Raw genomic sequence first — 24,339 nt, forward strand, 5'->3', positions numbered from 1 at the left:
GGGGGGGGGGAATGTTGTTTCACAAACCCCCTATTGTAGTAAACAGTTATATTTAGAGGTCTTGTATCCTACCTTGCGAATGCCCTCTTCAAACTATTTTTGACACACTGTACAATGTTGCTTTACTACTTGAAACTGAAATCAGCTCATCCCCATTTTTTTCCTTTCTGATTACTATGCTGACTTCTTACAGGAGTGCTTCAGGTGCTGAACTATTGCCATGCATTGATCTTTTCTAAATATGACAAATGAAGAGGGTTTGAGCTTTTGAAAAATAATAAGCTTCATAGACCTATCAAACAGCCTACCTTCTTTGATAGCCTCTTGTAAATAGATGGATTTTAAGGGTCTAACTTTAGGTATGCAAATTGTATGTCTAATTTGTGCACGTAACTTCCACAGTTGAATTAATTTGATCTACAAATCAAGTGTGTGTGTGTGTGTGTGTATGCAAATGACTCGGCTGCTTGATTGCATGTGAAAATTCTTGTGTGTTCAGTGTTGGTATCTAGGAAAACCAAATTTGCACCCTCAAACTCTTGAGGTAGACCATGAAAGTGAAGTTTAATAGCTTTATCAGCAGGTGCAGCTAAAGCACAAACAAGTTAGGCTTGAGTGAGGTGATAAAATATTTTTTAAAAAGATTCAGCGAAGTTGTGTGTTCAGCAGTTCTTCTAAACCAGGAACTTATTTTGTTTGTAGCATTGCTATCTAGATCAGGGGTGGGCAAACTTTGTGGCCCGAGGGCCACATCTGGGTGGGGAAATTGCATGCAGGGCCATGAATGTAGGGCTGGGGCAGGGGGTTGGGGTGTGGGAGGGGGTGCATGAGGGTGCTCAGGGCAGGGGGTTGGGGAGCAGGAGGGGTGCGGCAGGGGGTTGGGGTGCAGGCTCCGGCCCGGCACTACTTACCTGGAGCGGCTCGGGTGGCAGTGGTGCGCAGCGGGGCTAGGCAGGCTCCCTTCCTGCCCCGGCTCCGCACTGCTCCTAGAAGTGGCTGGCACCACGTCCCTGTGGCCCCTGGGGGAGGGGGGATGGAGGGCTCCATGCACTGCCCTCGCCTGCGGGTACCTTCCCTGAAGCTCCCATTGGCCGTGGTTCCCCATTCCTGGCCAATGGGAGCTGCAGGGGTGGTGTCTGCTGGTGAGGGCAGTGTACGGAGCTCTCTGCCTCCCCCCCCCCACCCCCGGGGGTGGGGGGGCTCCAGGGACATGGTGCCGGCCGCTTCTGGGAGCGGTGCGGGGCTCGTGGCACCACAGGGCTGGCAATCCCCCTGGCCGGATCCAAAGCCCTGACGGGCCAGATGCAGCCTGTGGGCCGTAGCTTGCCCACCCCGATCTAGATAAATGGCTTCCCTTTCAATGCCCGCATGAAAAACCCCTGTTCCCAAAGGTCCGGGAATGACAGGTTTTCTGCCTCTAATCCTATCTGTTGGTGACTCCTCTTGTGTTTTTTGTTACAGCTAGTTGCTATCCCCCTCTGCTGTCAAGAATGGGTTACTGCCATCAACAGCAGCCCTGGTCTGCCTCTGTGCTAGATTTTTTGGTTGCTTTTCCTCCTTCTCCCTTCAACCTAACAGTTTTGGTAGGGAGATAGTCCTAGGAAGATTTGAGGGAATCTGGGGATGTCTTGTCTATGGCTTTTATAGTGATTGATCTTTCTTTACATAGGGCTCCACTTCAAAGGGGCTTCCACTCCTGGCTCTGTTCTGTGAGCCTGCAGCAGCTCAGTGGAAAAGAATCTGTAGCTGCTAGAGGCTGTTTTTCCGGGGCCAGGACTTGGCATTTCTTGATACATAAAATCATCTTCTGCAGCTTAATCTGAATTTGGCACCTATGGAGAAGAAAGAGTAGTGAACAGGTTAATCAGAGGGGAAGGAAATGTTTAACATGACATACCGCTAATGCTGCTTCAGCGTCCGGTGATGGTGGCTCCTTTTGATCTAAACGGCGAAGGGATGGCCCTGGCTCCAGTGTTTGCTCCCTGTCCTGCTCTGTTTCTCCTCTGCTGCCTGTCCATATCATTCACTTTGGGTTAGTCAGTGACCCTGTTCCCACCCTAGCAACAACTCCGACTCCCAACCAGCTTGGATACCCGTTTCCCTCTTCAAAATCTGTTTGACTCAGATGAAGACCTTCTCCCTAGCTTCTCACGGGTCCAAAACTTATGGTTACCAGGCATCCTGAGGTCTTCATCTCTTAAGACACTCAGTCTTCTTTTGACCTTGCTCTTTCTGCAGCCAGGTCTCACTCTAAGGGCTTGTCTGCACTTAAAACAGTACAGCGGCATGGCAGTGCTGCTGCAGCTGAGCTGATGTAGTGCTTCAGTGTAGACACTACCTGTGCCGACAGGAGGGGTTATCCCATTTACCTAAGTAATCCACCTCCCAGAGGAATCTTCCCTTGACCTAATGCTGTTAATATGGAGATAGACCTATTTTATAGAACTGGAAGGGACCTTGAAAGGTCGAGTCTAGTCCCCTGCCTTCACAGCAGGACCAAGTACCTTCTCTTATTTTTGCCCCAGATCCCTAAATGGCCCCCTCAAGGATTGACCTCTCAATCCTGGGTTTAGCAGGCTAGTGCTCAAACCTCTGAGCTATCCCTCCACCGGGGACTTAAATTGGCTTAACTGTGCCACTCAGGTGTGGACCTGAGCGACGACGTTATGCTGCCCCAATTTTCTAGTATAGACTCAGCCTTTAACTAGAGAAGGAAAATATTAGCCAACTGCTTCTTGTGAGGGATCAGGTGATTACCATTTTCAAGGGCCATCAGTAGAAAAGGGGAGACACTTCTGCTTGCCCTTGAACCAGTGTGTGACAACTAGTCACATTTTCCTTCAGGATGAAATAAGTGAGCTGGTCTACCTTACTCGTTCCATCTTAAAGACAACAGATCCTTCTATTTAGTGCCCATCAGTCCTCTTAACATGGAGTGAGAGGAAAACAGGGAAAGAAACATTCCTGAAGCCAAAAATCTCTGGAAAAGGATAGACTCTGAATGTTGCAATCTGGAAATGAAGAAGTCCAGTTAAATCTGGAGAAGATGATCAAGTTTTGTTTGGTCCAAAAGATCAACTTCTCTCTCCATCTCAGCCAAGATTGCTAAACAGAAAAATCTTGATCCCAGTAAATGGAGTGAGAATTCTTGACAATTTTATGGGCCTGATAATTAGTAGTACCATAAAGACGACTGAATTTTCCTCCATTACCAAGCAGCTGTGGTCTGTATAATTTCATCTTGAACATGTTTTCCACTCTCTGCTCCTGTTTCATTCAAAATTGTGCAAGATCCTTTAGACATAAAATGAGAACAGGGATTCTAAGAGCACAGCATGTGATGTTATCATGTGTCTCGTTTGCTCTGTGGACTTAAGAGTTGCTGTTGGTCCATATCAGTCTGTTGCAGGAGTACCCTCCAAGTGTACCACTACGTGGATAAACTGCTCCATAAAGTTCAAAATGGCAGCTCTTCGACAGGATTATCTAAAATTCCAGCATTCTCTAGTGTTTAAATCACAATATTAGCGATCAGAAGATTGAAGTTATATTCCTAGTTGTACCAATGACCTGTGTGTCTCTTGGACCAATTACTTAGCTTTGCTTGTTCTTCAGTCTGTAAAATGGGAATACTACTTTCTGCTTGACAGGTATTTTGTCGACTGTTTTGAGATTTTGAATGGAAGATGCTGTTAAAACTGAAATCAGTATGATAGCCTGGAGAGGTGCAGTGCATTAAAATAAATTAAAACCAAGTAGATTTCAGATTCAACTTGTAGGGAGAATTTCTGCCTTGTGCTTTGAAAATGTGATTCCCATTTGCCCAGGTGGCACCAATATTTTCTGTGGTTTCAGGATTTTTAAAATGACGCAGGGCACTGTTTTCAGCCCCAAGGGCATTAGACTTCCACTATTAACCTAGTCCGTACATATTAGGCCACATGGATCTGATATCTGTCTACAAATAATTGAGAACCATTGATATTGTGTGAAAGGATAAGTAGTAGTAGTTAGTAATTGAATGAAAATAAGTAAGGGAAAATTAACCTAGGTTGGAAGTAGGGGGAAATGGATCTGTGAAATAATCTTTAGTGCAATATTGGAATCTACTTTCATGGGCTAATATTGTGTAAGGTGTAATCCAGGCATGGGGGTGATTTAATGGGTCTCTTCTGTCTGAGTTTTGAGATTTTTCTCACTTATTATAAACATTTGCTATTTATTCTAAAATCTTCTGTCTCTTTGAGTCTGTCATGGTTACAGTTTTGCAGAGTCTGGATGCTTGCATTGAGGGTTAAACTAAAAAAAACCCCAAAACCTAAAATAGAGTACATTGGAAATGATATGCTACTTTTGCTTTAGTATTATGTAGCTAATTAGAGTGGTAACAAACCGAACAGAATAATAGTTTGTTTGATCTATGCCTTGTGTTACAGTGCTGGTTCTGGTGGGACCCAACTGAGAGTGCCAATTCAGGACAAACTACTTCAAGCAGGGCAGTTACAGCCCAAGGCTGGGTTTTTTCCACCTCTAAGGCAAACCAAACCAGCCAAACCGAGCAGACTTTGGTCTCATCCCACTGGCTAACCACAAGTCACGCAAGCAATTCCCTTAGACACTCCAGTTTACCAGCAGTGCCACTCGTTATGGGGACAAATGGTTATGAAAACCAATACCCTAGTAAAAGAAAAAAGGTTCTCTTGATCCCAAAGGACCAAACCCAGATCAATATACAAAACAGATCTTACCCACAAATCATGCTGTTGCCAATCCTTTAGAATCTAAAATCTAAAGATTTATTCATAAAAGGAAAAGAGATATAGATGAGAGCAAGAGTTGGTTAAATGGAATCAATTACATACAGTAATGGCAAAGTTCTTAGTTCAGGTTTTTGCAATGATAGAATAAACTGCAGGTTCAAATCAAGTTCTGGAGTACATCCACAGCTGGGATGGGTCTTTCAGTCCTTGGTTCAAAGCTTGTGTAGCAAAGTCCCTCCAGAGGTAAGAAGCAGGACTGAAGACCAGATGGAGGAGCTGCAGCAGCTTTTTATATTCTCTTGCGATGTGGTCGGTCTTTCTTTCTTTCAAAGACGAGCTGTCCATCACATGGCATGGAAAAACCTCAGAGTTCTGTCCATAGGCAGTCCCTGCATGCCTTGCTGAGTCATAAGGTGTCTGCCTTCTCTCAGTGGGTCCATTGTATATCTGATGGACCTTAATGGGCCATCCAGCAGGCTAGGCAGATCTGACACTAACTTGTCTGGGGTGTCGCCCAGAAGCGTAGCATAGGTTTGAAATACAGATAGTATAGAGCCAATATTCATAACTTTAACTACAAAAATGATACACACATGTAGACAGTGTAATCATAACCAGCAAACCATAACCTTGTCTGAGACACATTATTTAACCCCCTTTATACAAGATTTGGTGCCACTACAGGACCTTGGTTGCAACCATGTTCTGTATGGTCCCAGTTCAAGTCAATAAGGTGACACCCTTGTCATTTTAGGATTTTTTTTTTCTTTCCCTTATCTCTGCCCTTGTGTTTTTGGTATGGGTCTTTCTCTATCCCACCCTTTTCTAGTTGTTTCCATCCTCTTTCTTTTTTGGGGGGGTTGGGAGTGAGGGGTAAAGTGTCTTTTCAAGGTGTGTCACTCACTTTTAAACCCAGTTTATCCCTTCTATTATATTTTAAATAAAAGAACCACACATTATTTCAAACTTTGAATGTTGTTGCTCCTCCATTTTTTTGCCCTTAATCACGTTTTAAAAAAAGAGCAATCCTTCATATCAGAATCTCTTTGGGAGGGGAGCTTGAATTATATTCTCCCCTCTTCAAGCCCCCGCCATCTTTAGACCTATATTTACTATGTCTTGTCTTCCCTCTTGTCCTTGATTATGTAGAACTCCTTTTTCCAGCTGAAGAGGGCTAAATGTGGCTGTCAGTTAGCCAGAATCCTATAAACCACACCAGTAGGAGTAGATTGAAATGTATTAAGATAACATTATATTCATCAGTTTCACAATTCTACCTGCACTGCTGAGGAAGTGCTGTGTTATGAAAAGGCCCAAAACTTCTCTTTGCAGTGCAGGTTCTATGTGATGATCAGTGTGGAGAAGCTTATTCAGAACCTGCCCATAATATCTGTAGTAATTTTCTGACGCATCCTTTTCTAGTTTTTTGGCAAGCTCCAATACATGGAAATTATTCTCATTGGCATCAAACTTAGATTGAAGTTATATGGTAAATAGCACTTTAAAAGGTTCTCTATAAAAGTTGTTTAAAAGAATTGTGTAAGTTTTGAAAATGACTTTCATAAATATGTTCTGTGTCTGAATCTTTAAGCACCGACTAGTCTGGGAGACAGATGAGCTAAGGCAGCAAAAAAACATTATCTTCTTTGTTGTAAAGTTCTCCTTTCACAAATTAATATGGAAGCATGTAACTTGAGCCTATTCTAAAGAGACACTTAAGACCAGTAACTATGTAAGAGAATGGTTATAGTATGTACATCTTTTAGGTTAGCACAATTCTAGTCTTTTAGCCATAGTCCTATCTTACTGTCAATACCTTGGCAGAGTTGATGTTGTAGACTGGAGGAGAGCTGAATAGTTAGTATCTTGTGAGGCAGAGCTCTGACCTTGCCTCAGTGGGTTCCGCGCTTCCTGGCAGATTATGCTAGCCTCAGAGGCCAGTATATCTGTCTTCTACTACTCTGCTGTACCCAACTGGCCTGGGTCTGTCACACTTGCGTTAGGCAAAAAGGTGAAGGCAAAAATACTGTTCACACCAAGGTGGTCGTTTGGAAGTAAAAGATTAATATATCCCAGCTCAACACAAAGAGAAAAACATTTACTCCCATATTTCTTACACAGGTGCTAGTGATTCTTCTGTTTTAATCTTCCACATGAATTACATTATAATTATTTTAGATAGCTATATGAATTAAATATGGACAAAAATAGTCAGTGTTATGTTCATCAGTGTTAAGTTCCATATTATTTATTCGTGGTAAGAAGCACCTGGAAGAAAACAGAGCCCGTAATCTCCCCACTCCCTGCAAACCCTCCCACCAACCTCATTTCTTGATCACTGTGGACACCATTCTGCCTTGCATCCTCACATCCAGGCTAAACCTAAAATCTTGCCAATTCTTTCTGCACCACATCTATAAGATATGGCTTTTATCTACTCGCATAGCTGAAACTCTCATCTAGGCTCTCATCTCACATCTTGATTACTGTAACGTCCTTCGCTCTGGCCTTGACAAATGCAGCATTGCCCTGCTTATATCTGTTCAGAATGTTACTGCAAATATCATTTTCCAAGCCTATTGCTTTGATGCTGTCTCCCCCCCTTTGAATCTCTCTACTGGCTGCAATCTCATTTAACATCAAACGTAAGTTGATTGTATTCACTTTCAAGACCCTTCACAGTGAACCTCCGCCCTACCTATCATCTCTCATTCACTGTCTGGATGTTGATGCTCACCTCTGATCAAGCCATGATGTCTTCCACTGTCTACTTGTTAAATTTTCAAACAAGCATATGCATGCTTTCTCCTATGCTTCCGAACACCCGTGGGAGGTGCTTCCTGTAAACATCTGCAAAGCTATCTCATTGTTAAGGTTATGCTTTAGTCACGGGTACTTTTAGTAAAAGTCAGACAGGTCATGGGCAATAAACAAAAATTCATGGCCCGTGACCTGCCCATGATTTACTATATACCCCTGGTTAAAACATGGTGAGCTCCTTGGGACAGGGACTTTTTATTTGCCAGATGCAGTACAAACAGAACAATGGAGTTCTGGTCCATGCACAGGGCTCCTAGGCCTACTATAATATGAATAATAATTGGGATTGCTGCCCCAAAGTGCTAAGTGTTCTACAAATGTAGAATAAAATGATCCATGTAATGAAGAGCTGACAATCTAACTGTCAGTAACGGAGTTGCATAACTAAGAATAAATTTATGTTCAGGTCTTCTTCAGGACTGCAAAAGAGCTTTTGTAAAATATCGTATCTAAATTTATGTATGAAAGTGGTGTTAACAGCCTTCTCGTTGAAGATAAAATGTTTAATTTTGTCCTGTCTGCTGTCCTTGGAATAGTCTTCAAAAATGTCTCTCAGTTGGTTGGCTACAGTAAACTATTTGTTGCTTAAAAATATTAAATCTTTGAACTACCTGGTTATAAAAATTCATGATCGTCTAAGATTTTTTGCTTTGATCTAAACAAAGTTATAATATGGATATTTTGCATGCGTCTTAAGTCACTTGTGATTTTTTTTTAACCTTTAATTTAGGATTCAGTGGTCTCAGTTTAAAGGCTATTTTATTTTCAAACTGGAGAAAGTGATGGATGACTTCAGAACCTCTGCACCTGAACCAAGAGGGCCCCCTAATCCCAATGTGGAATATATTCCCTTTGAGGAGATGAAGGAACGAATCCTGAAAATAGTCACCGGATTTAACGGGTATGTAATTTTTAATCAAATCTCATTTGTTTTTAAACAATTTTTTTCTCAAGGCTAGGCAATGTATCATCTTTCATAGATGACCTTCCAGTCTTACTGTGATTTACTTCCACATCTTCATTCTGCTCAACACTTGCCGTAGACAACTTCAGGTACAAATAAATTGGTGCCTATCAACTTAAACATATTTTATTGTGATATCTTTTAAAAACCAAAGTCCAAAATCTGTCTTTTAATGATTAATCTAATATCTTGTGACATTTGTTAGTGTCTTCAGTTGTTTTAAAATCTGTGATTAACTTTTTCTTTAATGGACATTGTTCATGCAATACAAAAAGTATACATAAAAAGAAGCATGTTGATAGAAATCTATTTCTATCTAAAATCAGATTTATTTTAATCCATTTTTAGGTGCTTAGGTTTTTTTAATAAACTGTAACCATTTGGTGTTTGTCCCCTTAACTTGCATCTGGCAGTTTGGCAGCTCATTGAGAACAATGAATTCTGTGACACAGTGCAACAAAGAGACAGTGTATCTACTATGAATTGTTAAGCTACAGATTCAGATTTGTAGGTCAAAAAAACAACCATGTGTTTACTGGTTGTTAAAGTATACTTTTAGCATTTGAATGATTACTTGTTTGTTTCTCTAGACTACAAAGTGTATTGTTTCTTGCTGCTTATTGCTTTTGTAAAAGGACTTTTCTGAAGTTCACTTTTGTTTCATTTAAATAAAACTCTTGTTTTTCATGGGCATCTACTCTCTTATTTGCTATTTCTTTGTAACGGCTTGATAGCACTTTCTTGAGCTTAAACTGAGTCACAAATTTATCATCCAGTTAATTAGTGTTTTGTTCATTTGCACCAACCACTTACCTGCTGTATTTTCAGCTTATCAGCAAATGGACATGTTGTAGCCTTCCTCCATGTTACCCCTGAGACTGCTAGCTTTAAAGGACTATGATGACCCCTCTTGAGATTCATATGCTGGAGTTAGATCAGTGGTTCTTACCGTCACGTTCCCTAAGACTGACGTTATTTAAAACATGGATTGTGCTTCAGAATTGACTCTCTTGAAATAAATGTTTTTGCATGTTGAAAGTTTCAAGTACTTTCATATTCAAATTTCTCACTTAAATGTGATGCCAAGAATTTCTACCATGAAACCTACAAATGGTAACATGATGTCTTTTATTCTGCTGGCTGGTATTAATAGTAGTCTAGCTTTAAGGAAGTAAAAACTTGTCCTAATGTCTGGGCTTTTTGTTCTATTATTTCAAAGCTGTTTTTTGCTTATGTTACATAGCTTACCTAAGCTCGTAAACCACTCAGAGGAAATGAACAGCTAGGCAACCACCAAATCATATAGTTCAAAGACACACTTGACAAAACTTCTGGGTGTCTGAGCCTTTTGCACTGTTAAAATACTGTGGCAACAAAGCAAAATTTTTAAAAGTGTTACTTTAACGCTAAGGAAGAACTCCCAATGCTTTCCTCATGTGTTCTTTAAAAGTGGAAACCAGCTAGTGTCACTAGATGGAAAAACCGGAAGACGTATAATTATTGCCTTTAAACAAATGCTAAAATTCAAAACTTTTCACAACCAGGAATGAAATAAACCATGTAGCAATTCATATATAACTTTGTTCTAACGAGGCTATGATTCTGAAACTTCTTAAGTAATCATTATCCAGTGATTTGTATCTAAAGCAACATATAACACAAACAGGCTGCAGTTTGTACAATCTGATACCTGATTTGCTGTATCACTATCAGTTAATTAAATTGATTCAGTTTAACAAATTCGAGACCAGTTCTACACTTAGGCCTGTACTACACAGCAATACATATAATTCAAAGGCTTAAAAATATGGTATACGTATCCTGCTCCATAAAGCCCATGATTCTGATAAATCCCATGAGAATGAAGACCTTAGCAATGTACTGTTTCTGTTGGCAAAGTAAAAAATAACACTTAAGTTACTAGAGTTGTTCCATAAAATACATGTGAATTTTTTGTTAATGTGATGTTAGACACTCGAACGTAAATAAAACTCAATTCTGTGTCCTCAGGTTCATCAGTCTCTATTGTTGAGCTATCCTTTCCTGCTCCTGACAACCAGGCAGCAGCAACCAATCAGATGAAGATTTCATATCACCACTACAACACCAGTATGTTCTTGCCTCTGTCTGTCAGGCTCTCCTACAGACACCACTTCTCTTTTAAGAATGCAGGGTTTTTTCCTCCCTCATTGGGATAATGGATTCTCTATTTTATCTATACCGTTGCTGTCACTTAATGAACTCCTTGGAAAATCTTGACTCCAGAGAGCACCAGTTGCCCAGAGCAGTTATTTTCAGGCCTTTTACCATTTTCGTTCATGGATCTTCTTATTCAGATCATTGCAAGGTAGCCTAACAGAAAATGTGGATGCTTATTGTGACCCTGACCTAACAGGGTTTTTCCTGTCCTTGCTTCTAGGATGCATAAGATAGGAAGAAAAAGGGCATATTTAATCTTTCCTCTTCATCCGTAAAGGAAGACATCATGCAAAAGCAGTTACTAAGAGATGATTGCCTTCTCTGGGTAATCAGTGACTTTGGATTAAATGGCTTTGACAGACAGAATAAGTATGCTTTTTCTTTCAGGTGGCTGCATAGTGACATGGCAGTGCTTGTTTAAACCCAAAATATCAGTTTGTATCCATCTGACATTGTATGGGTGTAGGGCCAGATTCTCCTGCCACATTTAAGAAACTTATATGCCAAAGAGACTCTTAAGAAGTTTCCCATGTCCATTTTCCCCTTTCCTAGTAAATTGTGAATACTTCCAAAACGAACCACTGGAGGTGTATGGCTCATGGAAAATTCTTTACAACAAGAAGTAAACTCTTCAGTAGTACAAATAGGGTTAATTTTCAGATGTATTCTTTGCACTCTTGCTAGTCTGAGTTAGGTTCTGGCTTTTCAGCACTCCTTCCAACACACTGGTGAAGGTATGCTGTCTGTCTGTCTGTCTTTAAATAGAGGTAGGCTTCCTTAATCTTTTATATTTTTGGATGAGTACTGGTCGTCAGTTGTGATTATTGGGTTAGGAGGACTTTGTTTTTTGGGTACCTTACAGAAATATCCATGTTAGAATATACAAATTTTGTCTTTGCTCACCTTTATAACAGTCATATGACCAACTAAAGGAGTTTCTCCACATCTTTTCTTCAGTCCCTTTTTGCTTAATACACTACAACATGGCTGTCATGATCAGGCTCTCTTTACAGCACCCTGACCAATGGCACTGGGAAGTGCAGTTCTGATCATTTTCACTTGATTATGGAATTCCTAATCCCTTTGCTCACTTGAAGAAATTTTATTATGCGGTTTTTGCATGGATTTAACTAAAAGAGTTTAGAAACCTAATTAGTAAAATAGATGCAACTTCCTCAGTACACTCACTCTTAAATTCGTTTGAATGTCCGTGCACAAAGTTGCACTGATTTTTTTTAAAATTGGTTTAAAGCCACACCTTTAATTTTTGTAATATGTACTTGTATATGACTTTTACATAGTTCACTGTAGCTGAGATGTCGTTGCCTCTGGAAGTCTGCAAATTAAAAAAGTCGTCAAAAAACAGTAACTCGATGTCAGTTTATTGTAAAGCACATACTATGATGTGTGGTGCCATCTACTGTGCATTAAACAAAGTTCGCTATTTTATAGATGCTTTGAAGGGAACAGTGTTGCTGTTGGCCAGAACACAGATTATAGTGTAGGTTAAAATAAAAAATTGGAATGTACAATTTACTTTGAAGCTGCAAATCTTGCATTTTATGGGGTTTGATATCACCTCAGTAAGCTGAATGCCACTGAGTTTCATAAACTATTTCATATGTTAGTCTTTCAAATTGTATTCCAAATATCCAATAAATATTAAAAATAAGTTAACAAGATTCTACAAATTTTCACTTTTTTTTAATATGCTACTACTTAAACTATAGGTCTTTGTAAATGGATGTTTAAGCAGACAGGTAATTTGAATTTACTGTTTAAAGATTAGCTGTTACAACCTTTGGTAGTCTAGTACTGTTCTGTCCCTCCCACCACCCCAAAAAAGTACCCAAAAAATAAGCAGCAGTTATATCTTTATGCAGCTATGCACAGGTTTAGATATGCAGTACATATATGGGTGAGTTCACAAATCAATTAACTCCTCCTGCACACTTACCAAGATTGGAGATAGGAAGAGTGAGTGAAACTACCAACAAGGGGAGCAAATTGAAGAGTCTGTCCATGGCAGAGGTTTTCTGGTTTAGCATCTCTGTGAGTAAAGTCATTAAACACCTTGGCCAAAACTTGATGAAACACCAGGTATAACTTAATCCATAGCAAAGATGTTCTGAGCGGTATTAACAGGAAGTGAACCCTCACAGTCTCAAGGACATTCTCATTGAGTAAATTGAACCAAAAGGAATACATGAGTTCATTTTAGTCGAACTATGTAGGGAACCAAGTTAGAAAAAACAGTCTAAATATAATTTTGGTCGATGGTAGGCAGATGAGGGGTCAAACACCTGGTGGACAAGTAAAATATGCCTGCCATAACATTCACTAAATACTAAATTCCTTCCTTTCAACTTACTTTTTTTGATATAAAAGAAATTTACAGTGAAGGTCTGGTCTGGGAATATTCTTGTCCTCTTGTTTTATCGCTCCTGTAGCCTCACATTTATTTAATTCTCTACCATTTGAAGGAGCTATGTACTGACCCATAAAGATTAGCCTGTCATACTGTCTTTTTGTTCTTCAGGAGTGAAATAAAGATGAGATTCTGTCATGGTTTAGGTGTATGATAATAATAAATATTGATTAATCCACAATACAGTTGATATGCATCATCTCTGAGGTATTTGGAGGTAGATATGTTGACAACATGCCAAACATAGGGATTTCTCCTAGATTCTGTTTTACAACATACCTCTTAGTTGTTTCAGGTTATGGTTTATATACCTTCCACTGTACCATAACACATGGTAGAATCTGCAAAACACATTAAAATGGGTGATATTTAGTCTGGTTCAATTTCTGTTTATAGGAAAGGCCTTGGCCCTTAAGAGCTTTCCAGTAGAATTAATGCCAGTAACTACTCTCACTGGTTGAACATGGTTTCTTCTGGCATATTCTTGGTGAAAAATCAGATCAGTGAATGTTTGAACAAGATCTGTTTTTTATTTAATGAAGTAGGCATAAAATTATGCTCTTCTAGCTTGAGTGATTTACCCATTGCAAACTTGAATTCATTAATTTTTTTAATAACAATTAGCACTCTAATTTCTGAGTAACACAGTTGTAACAGTTCTGTAGTAGGGATGGAATCGTGTTGAGTGTGTGTATAAACTGTTTGGGTGTAATTTTTTAAAATTTCCTACATATATAAAATATAATTCTAATGCTTCACATTGTACTAAGCACTTTGTGTTCCAAGTGTAATGACTTCAAGCTCAGACAAATTCAGTTAGTAGAATGCTTAAAAAGCAGTATTGCATTCCTGTACCATAATTCAAAAGTTTTGCTAGATGCTGATAATTGTGTAACAAAATAGATTTACTGTAAATGTATATTAATAAATATTGCTACGGGAAATGCATGTAAGATCAGCTAACCTTAAATATTTGATCCTGTTACGCATTGCTAAAATGAAAAATTTCAGTTGATCTTGTTAGTGTTTGTGTAAAATCCAATTACAAAATTGCTAGACAGAGGACACATTTGTATGAACAAAATATTATGAGTATATAGCCCTGTCCTATCTCAATGCAGCAGAAAAACTAATCATACTTGTTTTAGATAGATCACCAGATCTGAATGTGTAGATACCATATTTTTCTGAACTATTATTAACTGGCTGTACTACTTACAAAATTTAATGCATTTCCTATAAACTGTAAAATCAAAAGTCTTGAGAATCACTTTTTATTTTTGCCAGATCTAGGAGTGTGAATCTTTAATTGTTTTAAAGCATTTTTTACTGTTGCTGTTTCACATATTTTGTTAACCTCATAATTTACCCAATAAAAGTAGTTTTAAACTGTGACTGATTTTGGTTTCCTGAATTGAAATCTACATGTAACTTAATTATTGAATACAGTGTGCGTAGTGAATTGTGATTTTTGGAATGATGTCTTTTGGATTTTAGTTAGTTTTGGTAGAGGATGTATTGCCCAAAAGTGTGTGCTGTGTTTTCCAAGTGTTTATGCAAACTGAGAAATGTAAATCAGAGATTAAAGCTATGTGCAGGTGGAGCTAAAGGTGTGATTCCCAGCTTGCATAGACATAATTGCAGTACTAATTGAGCTACTTGCTAAAAATGGTAGCATAGATGCAGTAGCATAGGAAGCGGCAAGCAGTGGCATGGGCTAGCCGCCCCAAGTACATATCCACAGCGTGTGCATGCTCAGGACAGCTAGCCCATGCTACTTTGGCTGCACTACCATTTTTAGCATGCTAGCTCAATGAGAACTGACAAGACGTGATCTGGGAATTACACCCCTACCTCCAAGTGCAGAGGAAGCCAACTGTCCTTTTACTGCAAGCTTTCAGTGAAATTCTACTTCCTCTGTTTGGACCTTTTTCAGCCTGCAGGGATAACAATAATGCAGTTGCTTCCTAGCAGCCTTTTACCCATTAAGTACCATTTACATTGTTCTATATGTATTTCATTGCAGTATCCCCTTTACTATTCAGCGACTTTGTGAGTTGCTGACAGATCCAAGGAGGAACTATACAGGAACAGACAAGTTTCTTAGAGGAGTGGAAAAGGTATGTCTTCCTTTCAGAGGCATTGGAGCTAAATTGTAACTACCCACTATATAATATTTAAATGACTCCCAAAGTTTTATTGGCTTCATTATGGCTATAATAGCAACTTCGATTTGGTTAATTTTTAAAAAAAAGATAACTGCAAAAAGTTATTCTAAAATGTTTTTGACCCAAAAGCAAATAAATTCCAGGATTAAGGCTGTCTCTGTTTGTAATGCTCCAATATTGCAGTTTATGTAGGATTTAATATCGCTCACTGTTCTGAGCCCCCACTGCTAAATAACGGAGCGATATGCAACCATGTAAGTTATCAGGTCTGGGCAGTTCTTCCTTCCTTGCTTTGAGTTTGAATCAAACTCAAAAGCTGAAGGAGAGATTTTTGTTTTTCAGATCTCATTTTTTAGCACATTAAAACCCTCATTAAATGCATACAGAACTTGTTTGGTAGTATTTATATAGTGTTTTCCAAAAGCATGCAGTACTACTTCCAAAATTGATGTCAAACTGCCGTTCTCCTGGGTGGGCCCAGTTACATTTAGGGCATGTGTAAAATCATCATGGATTGCAAATTAGGGCCCCATACTGCTGCTGATCTATAGTGGATCTGGCACTGATCCTTTTGGCTGGTTTCAGGGTAGATTATAGCCCTCATCTAGTAGCTAAATTTTTATCTCGTAAAGCTGATGTAGTGTTCAGCAGTGAGTGGAAAAATTATGCAGTCCATTTCTTTAGTTGCACCACTGTTTCTGCCCTTTGTGCATGCCATTGTGTGTGCAATTGCAGTAATATGATATTAGCAAATGTGGCTCTTGATCACTGATATCTAAAACGAAAACCCCATTGAAATGAATGAAACAAGCCTTAAGGGTGCTCTAGACTTTGACAGTGCTACATTTGTTCATGTTCAGAAGGTACTTAAAATTGTAAGTTACAGACTTAGGCACTCCAGTTTTGAAAATCTTGGCCTTGATTTTTTTTTTTTTTTGAAGTGTGTATTTTACAGTCTGCTTTTTATCATGGGGGAGCAAGAGCAGTCTGACACATACATTGAATTCTCTGGTAGTCTGACACCTTTGTTAGAAAACTAATCAGAGCTTTCTACTATCTGTGTTGATCTGTCGAAAGATGATCGTGTTGCTGGACCATATTTTGTGCTGTAATTAGTAGCAACCAACACGCATACTGGAGCACTATAACATTGTTCGTTATCTTTAATTGCTAATTCAGAAATCCCTATTGTATGGTTCTTATAATGCACACTAAAAACTGCATTGGGATAGTCCTCTTGTATATGCATTAGCTATCTTTCAGACAATAATCAGCCATTTTTCTGAAATGAAAAAAAAATGGTCTCATACCTTTTTCACACAGGTTTTTTCTGAAATTCTCACTGTTGCTGTAGCACTAGTGAAGCCCTGCCTGGGCTATGACTGGTGGGAGTACTAGTATAAACCAACAGCTGGTGATTACATGACATAGGGTAAAAACTGTTATAGCTTTGCTGCCTACCACTGGTGAAGAGCACTGGCAGCAGGTTGGGATTTTCACAGTTCCACGTGGAGTATCCGCTTAATGTAATCGAAACATCTAAGTTACAAACCTCACCAAAATGTGGTTTGAATTCCTTTGACCTCTACTGTAGCATATTGGAAATGGCAATGTGGTGGAAGTCTTGTTTGGTTTGTATTCTTCACAATAGCAAAGCACATTTACCACTGAGGATTTTAGGAGGTAGAAATTATTTCCAAGGTTGTTTTTGACTTCAGAATAATCTAATTTAAAGTTCTATAGAGAATATTACCTTTATCAGCTAGAATTTTTTAAATCCAGCTGTCGTGTCTTAATCGTCAAGTTTACAAGTTCTATCAGGATCAGAAATGTTTAATTTTTTTGCTTCTAAACTCTCTACATTTTTTTGTATTACAGAATGTCATGGTTGTCAGCTGTGTATACCCATCTTCAGAGTAAGCATAAATTTACTTCAACTACTTAAAGATTTGGGATTATATTAGGAGGGTTTTTTTGTATGTTCTCCTTGTTGCTGGCAGTAATGGTGTATCCCCTTGCCAACAATAAGACATGCACTACAAAAATTCATCTTCCATGTCAATGGGTTAAACAAATGCCCTTCAAAATCTCTCAAACTTTGTGTGGCAAAAGAGGTGATGTCCTGCAGACATATACTGCTTGCTGGTCTACCTGTGTAGTAACTTTGGGATGAAAAACAAGCTTCTGAGCCAAAATTTACAGCACGGTTTATTAATCCAAAACAATATATGTGAGTGCATTAAACAATACCTGTGTTAGAACTGCATCATCCCCACTCTTATACTAATGTTTTGTCAGTCTTTGCAATACCCTTTTCCTCTTCAGAAATTAATTCCTTCGGCAAAAATACGCTCTGAACAGCAACTTGGCATACAAAGTAATGCTTATTGGGGGCACAAAGATGGGGTTAGTTTGGGTCTTTTTAAAAACAAACATTGAGGCAAAAGTGAAAGATTCAAAGAATAGACTCTCATTTGAACTGAACCAAAAGGGAGTATAGATTCCTGCCTTCCACAGCTCGTTTCAAGAGAGGATTCCCACATCATCCATCCCACTACTAGCAGGGTTGCCCTACAGTAGGTAGTTTAGTGCTCCTATGACATCTTGTGCTGTTCATTTATTTAGATAAAACTAGATTAAGTCTGAGTGCCTGGAAGATTGCAAAGTAAAGTACAGGATGTAGAGACAATGAAGGGGCAGAGAAAGGGAGTAATTAAAAATCAAAATCTACAGTTGTATGAAAGAGGAAAAACAGACTTCAGAAAAGTGGCTGTAGGGCCAGTTGAGTTGTCTAGAAGAAGAAGGTCCACATTATCTTCTACTTCAGTCTGTCTTCCTGGGCCTGCAAAAGCTACTTTCCCAACTGTACGAGAAGCCCCCCATCATCATACTAATTTGAAGAATGTAGGTAAAGCACAGAAACAAGCTCTTCCAATGCCAATATCTTAAGATGAGGCTGTAGAATCATAGAAATGTTGAACTGGAGGGGACCTTGATAGGTCATGTAGTCCAGTCCCCTGCAGTGAGGCAGGACTAAGTATTAAAATTACAGTACTGTGCCCTGTCATAACAGTTAAGGATGTCACACAGGCATGTGAAAACACCACTCATCACAAGTTAGAACCTGAAGGATGTTGAGTGGCATCAGCTAGTGTAGGATCTGAAGGCATTCTTGCTGGATCAGCACCTATTCTGTGTGGAGAGTATTATCCTCCAAAGGGTGTGGTGTAATGGGGGAACTGACCTTTAATGAAGGCCTAGTGTGGTGTGCATTTATCCCAGTCACGCATGGCATTTTACATAGCCAGTAGACACGGTTCCTGCCCACAGAGTTTAAAATCTAAAGCCCCAATCCAGCAAACACTTATGCATACACTTCACTTTAAATATGGGTATGGTCACAATTGAAGATAAATTATGCCTTTTATTTTATTATTTAAAGGAAATTAGAGGATGTCAAGGAAGATATTTGGGGCATAAGAAGCAAAGGCAAATGACATTTAATCACATAATGGATGTTGAAGTCAATTTAGTTGTAAACAAAAAACCCAGTGTATAGGAATATATTATTTAAATCTAGTAACTTGTAATTACTTTTAATCAAGGAGAATTTTTTAAAAATCGCCTTCTGTGAACTCAGGAACCTTAAATTGCTAAGTATAATATTTTTGATTTCTTGTAGGAAAAATAATTCCAATAGTTTAAACAGGATGAATGGTGTTATGTTTCCAGGAAACTCACCAGGTTATTCAGAGAGGTAAGTTGAACAGTTTCAGGAGGCAACATCTACTTGGGTGGGGGTGTGATAGGATGAAGAAATCTTTTATGGTTTTTGGAAGCACCTAGCCCAGACATCCTGCCATAATAGTGTATTACAGAATGCCACTGATGCTTTAAAATCATTTTTAATCCAGTTCATATACAGGTGGACTTTACTGATTTTGCATGATGGGATGTATGTTGGATTTTGGGCTAAATAATTGTGTTGAAAATTAAAATACTCTAGTATATTCCTTTTCCAGGATTTCTGAATCTAGAGTATATTTTAATTGTTTAATCAAAAAGGATTAAAAAATGAATTGTATTTTTTTAGATCTAATATAAATGGTCCTGGAACTCCTAGACCAGTAAATCGACCGAAGGTTTCCTTGTCAACTCCTATGACAACAAATGGTTTGCCTGACAGCACAGACAATAAAGAATCAAACTTGCAGCAAAAGGAAGACAAAAACCTCAGGTTTGTGCGGAGTAATTCGTATGGACTATTTCATTATTCTCATGCTTTACATTTACAATTTTGTAAATATTTTTAAAGCAAAATGTCCCTTTGGTAAGGATCAGTTAATCAATAAGACATTTCAAAAGGATTATGGTAAATGCTCAGCTCTATTAGATATGTACTTGCTACTTTTTGTTTACTGACCTAATATATGCAAAGTGAAGATTTGTATTGGACTGTGACTCTCCAATAGAATTGTTTAGTTGAAGATGTTCCTCAGCTTTACTTGCTGAGTTTTTATACATAGTCCAGCTCTTTTCTGATTGTGTAGATATCTAGTGTAAAAAAAAAAAAAAAAAGTGTGATTGACAAATGAATAATGTTGAGTTAAGCGGGGATCCTAAGTTTCCATATTAAACTACTGTCAGGATGGTATGCTAAAACCAGTACATTTAAAATCATAAATGCTTGTTACTTATAGATCTGCCTTTCCTCAAATTATAATAAACCATAATCCAGACCCACCATACATCAGCCCAATTATGTAGCCCCTTCCCAAATGCTGGAAAAAAGAGTGGTCTTGACCTCATGCCTGAAAATTTAATAAATCTGGGCTTTAGCCAATAATGAGCAAATTGAGTTCTTCAGGGTAGGACCTCTGCTGGAGAATACCTTGCAAATAACGTTCTCCCATATGCTGCTCTGTTGATCTCAGATAAGCAGTATGAGAAATGAGGCAAGATGTGGAATGTTTTTTGGTACTCACGCATGGCTTCTTTGGGTCTTACAGTGAATTACCAGCATCTGAATCAGAAGGTACTCAAGGCAGCCCTATAAAAAATAAGCACCCTGAAGATGATCCTGTGGAAGCAGAGGGACATGAAGTAAAAAGACTTAAATTTGACAAAGAAGGGGAAGCAAGAGAGACATCTAACCAAACTGCCTCCAGTGAAGTCTCTTCAGTCATGGCAGAAGAAACTGAAACATCTTCTACACCTCAGAATAAAGAAAAAGATACTAGCTGTACAAGACAGCATTGTACAGAGGAAGAGGAAGAAGGTATTTCAGATTTACCCATATATGTGTAATGTTTTGCTAGGGACAGGGAATTCTCTAGGTTGTACCTAGATCTGCTTTGGGACCTTCCTTCTCTTGAGGATGCCTGATTGGGGTGGGGGCTACACTTGACGGTCAGTGTTGTTCCTAAATAACAGCAAAGTGAACGTAAGGTGATTCTTGTCCTTGAAGCTAAGCTTCACACAGCAATTTGTAACTCTCTCAAACAGTGCCAGAGTAGCAAGTCAAAAACCTAACAGCCTTGTGAGTTGTAATGCTGAGTACTACCCAGAGGGCCCTGAAGCTGGCACTAGTGCAGAGTAAACAAATACATATATCTAGAAGACACTGGCATGAATTTGTATCCATGTTGCACTGCAGATTCTTCCTCTCTTCTGTTCTGATTCCGGATATTCAAGGTTCACAATGTAGCTTGTAAAATATCCTGCTGGGTGAAATTTTTGATGTCCACATTGGGTTCAAAACAATTTTGTGTTCTCACAACGAATATCAAGAAGGCTGGATACTCTTGGGAAAAGATATGGGAATGTGGGGAAGTAAGAAAAGCCCATTCATGGTTTAAAAGTTTCTCTGTATAAAGTCATAAGGTTTAATGGTGTCAGACTACATTCATGTTTATATTGTAAATATGGTATATAATATGGTGTTGTGGAAGTTGTTAACTTTAGTATTTTTAAGGCGGTTCAGAGTTTAAAATTTACATCAACTCACTTTCTATAGAGGAAAAATAGATTAATGCATTTTTATAGTCTAAATCAGTTTCCTAGTGTAAATGTTTGGGTATTCAAAGTGACTTAATACTATTGTTGACTTGTTTAAAAAGAATGTATTGTTAACACTAAGTCATTAATGTAAATGTTTTCAGAGTCCTTCATGTCCCCAAGAGATGTTGCTCCAGAAAGGAAAGATCAAGAAAAAGACACTGAATCCTTAACTGTGAATGAAGAGACGTCTGAGGAGAATAATCAAATGGAGGAATCTGACCAGTCTCAAGTAGAGAAGGTTTTATGTTCTGAAGACAGTGAAAATAGTGGATCTGTCATTAGGGGAGCTGACTGCAGTGAAACTGAAGATTTAGGATCATATGCCAGTGAAACTCCTGAAACTTCATCAGAGACCCCTATGGAAAACAGTGATGAAGCCACAGAAGCTGCAGAAGAACCTATGGAGCAAGACTAATAATTTAAATACACTTAGATGCAGTATTTTCCATAAGGCTCTGGTTTTACACTGTATAAATAATTTTATGTAATAAAGTGGACCTTTAGTTTTACAAGAGAAGCAGGTTGTAAAATAAACGTCTCCATGGATCGAACCCTGAAAGAGTACATGTTAAGAACTGTGAATACCAGCTCCTTCAGGTCCTGCTTACCGCTGACTTTTTGGTTTGGTCAAATCAGTGGTTTGTGTATAGTTTTTTTTTTTTTTTATTTAGAATAAAAGTTTTTAAACTGGAAGGTAATAATTATAATTTTGACAACTTTTTTGGAGATTACCACATTTAGTTATATGTACGCAAGAAAGCTTTTTGTCTTGTCTTTCTCTGACAGCTATAGCAGTTACTTCATATTTTGGTTACAGTTTCAACATTAACTTGTGAATTATAGGGTTCCATGCTGGTTTCCAGACTTTTATTTGACTACATACTATGAAACCTTAAATTGTGTGTTTAAAATGTTACTTTATACAGACACACACACACACACACACTGAGACACACACACACTCTCTTTCTCTCTCTATTCTAAGGGGGGAAATGTTATATTTTTCTGTTTCTACAAAAGATGAATGCAATGTACACTTTTTCTATTGGAAAAGACTGAGTTCACCTCTCAAGGCAGTTTTTTGCCTCTGAATAAACCAAATAAAATCTGGCCCATATGAAACACTGGAAATCTTAGCATTGTTGGAAACACCAGGGGAAACACATTCCAAGAAAACTGTTCAGACTACAACACTTTTATATACTTCTGAGGTGCCTGAGTGAAAGGATTTCATTTATTTATGAGAAAATGTGCTTTATGTGGAGAACGGAGTAATCAAAACTTGATCTTAAATTTTTGTAGGTGGAATGTTTGCAAACCTAATAACAAAATCTCAGAAAAATTGGACAGCTACTTGCTGTTTGAATGCTTCTCAGAGCATTGTGAATATTACAGAGGAGTTTCTTTCAAAATTCTAATGTAGGCAAATGTCATTGGTATGGTAGACCACTGTATTGGAAGAATTAATATATTACCTTAGTTATGTACCTGAGCTAAATAACTAAACGTTTTAGGGGTGCATAGAAATCACCATAATTTGTATAACATTTTGGAAGTGAACTAAATATTTTTGAACATGCTACTTTGACAGCCAGTGTTACATTTTTTTTTTCCAAACCAGTTCAAAGCACAACTACTGCTTTAAACTCACAATGTTTTCAAATTCCCATATTTAAAGACATGCAAGCTGCAACCTCCCAGTCACAATTACTGGCTGCCAAATTTATACCTGTTTCTTCAACTGTATCTTTTTGATATTTAGAGTTTTTAAATTTCTGTAAAGTAGACTTTTGTAGATTGTAATGAGTGCTCACTGCCATTGTGAAACGGTATATAATTGTATAATTTCTGTGTGTAAACTGAATGCTTGGGCTTTCAATACAGTATTCATATAAAGCAATAAATATTAATGTTATAAAACATTCGAGTACATTTTTATCACAATATAAAAGGATCCTATTTTTTAGTTGAAGTTCAGATTCCTGAAGTACAAAAATGACCTCCAAAAATGCATGCTAACAGTTTCTTGTTCTATGTGGTATGCTTTATATATACCTTTGGGGAAATACAGGTTTTGAATAATACCAGAATAATTTGGCTCAGTTTGTATATTTGTAAGGTAATGTACTACTTACTGACTTTGCTTGCCCATCAAGTTCAAAGCAGACACGATGTATTCAGGGGAGAGGCTTGTTTATAAAATAAAAATCCTATTGATTAGTGTTCCCTAGACAGAACGGAAATCAAACATTAACAGCTTGTTTTCTTTCATTGTGCTGAAGGGTTGGATATGTATCATAAAAATGAAAGGACTGAACCAAAATGTTGGAATTAGGAAAGTTTTTCAAAAATGACGTAACATAGTGACATCTTACCTTTTTTTGGTTTTTTTGGAAATTTTTTTGGAAATATTTTGCCAATGAGAACAAAATTTTAAAATTTTTAAGTTTAGATATTTCTGAAATTTTCTTTAGAATGTTTATTTGTGAAAATATTGTCAATAAACCTATTCTTTAAGCACCTATGACCTTTTGATATGTTTATTTTAGCAAATGTTTAGTGTTGCAGAACTGTTAAAAACTCGCTTGAATAACTTTGAGATATGTATCCCCTTGTAAATCGGCAAATGTTGCTTTTTTGCCATGAGAATAACTACTACTAAAGCAGGGGTGGGCAAACTACAGCCCGTGGGCCGGATCCGGCTCAGGGGATTGCCACTCCCCTGGGAGAGGAGGGCAAAGAGCTCTGTACTTGCTTGTGGATACCTCCCCCATAGCTTCCATTGGCCGGGAATGGGAAACCGCAGCCAATGGGAGCTTTGGGGGAGGTACACACAGGTGTGCGGAGCTCTCCCCCCCCCCGCAGGGGGCTGCAGGGATGTTGTGCTGGCCGCTTCCTGGAGTGGCGAGGGGCTGGGGCCGGGGCAGGCAGGCAGGAAGC

General features: G+C 38.5%; 1 protein-coding gene across 7 annotated transcripts in view; it reads left to right on the forward strand.

Annotated features, from left to right (window-relative positions):
* PPP4R2 (protein phosphatase 4 regulatory subunit 2) overlaps positions 1–23,708 on the forward strand; it is a 39,165-nt gene extending 15,457 nt beyond the window's left edge. For 3 of the 7 annotated variants that reach the window (XM_073351128.2, XM_073351130.2, XM_073351127.1), the window contains 7 exons: positions 8,311–8,481; positions 15,198–15,291; positions 17,218–17,255; positions 19,022–19,096; positions 19,433–19,576; positions 20,349–20,617; positions 21,501–23,708. In XM_073351128.2, coding sequence (XP_073207229.1) covers positions 8,311–8,481; positions 15,198–15,291; positions 17,218–17,255; positions 19,022–19,096; positions 19,433–19,576; positions 20,349–20,617; positions 21,501–21,814 — 1,105 coding nt within the window. In that variant the 3' untranslated portion in view covers positions 21,815–23,708. The other 4 variants (XM_073351132.1, XM_078853555.1, XM_073351131.2 and 1 more) reach the window with 4 other exon arrangements.
* The last annotated feature ends 631 nt before the right edge of the window (positions 23,709–24,339 follow it).

The sequence above is a fragment of the Lepidochelys kempii genome, chromosome 7 (assembly GCF_965140285.1).
Source record: "Lepidochelys kempii isolate rLepKem1 chromosome 7, rLepKem1.hap1, whole genome shotgun sequence".
Lineage (NCBI taxonomy): Eukaryota > Metazoa > Chordata > Testudines > Cheloniidae > Lepidochelys > Lepidochelys kempii.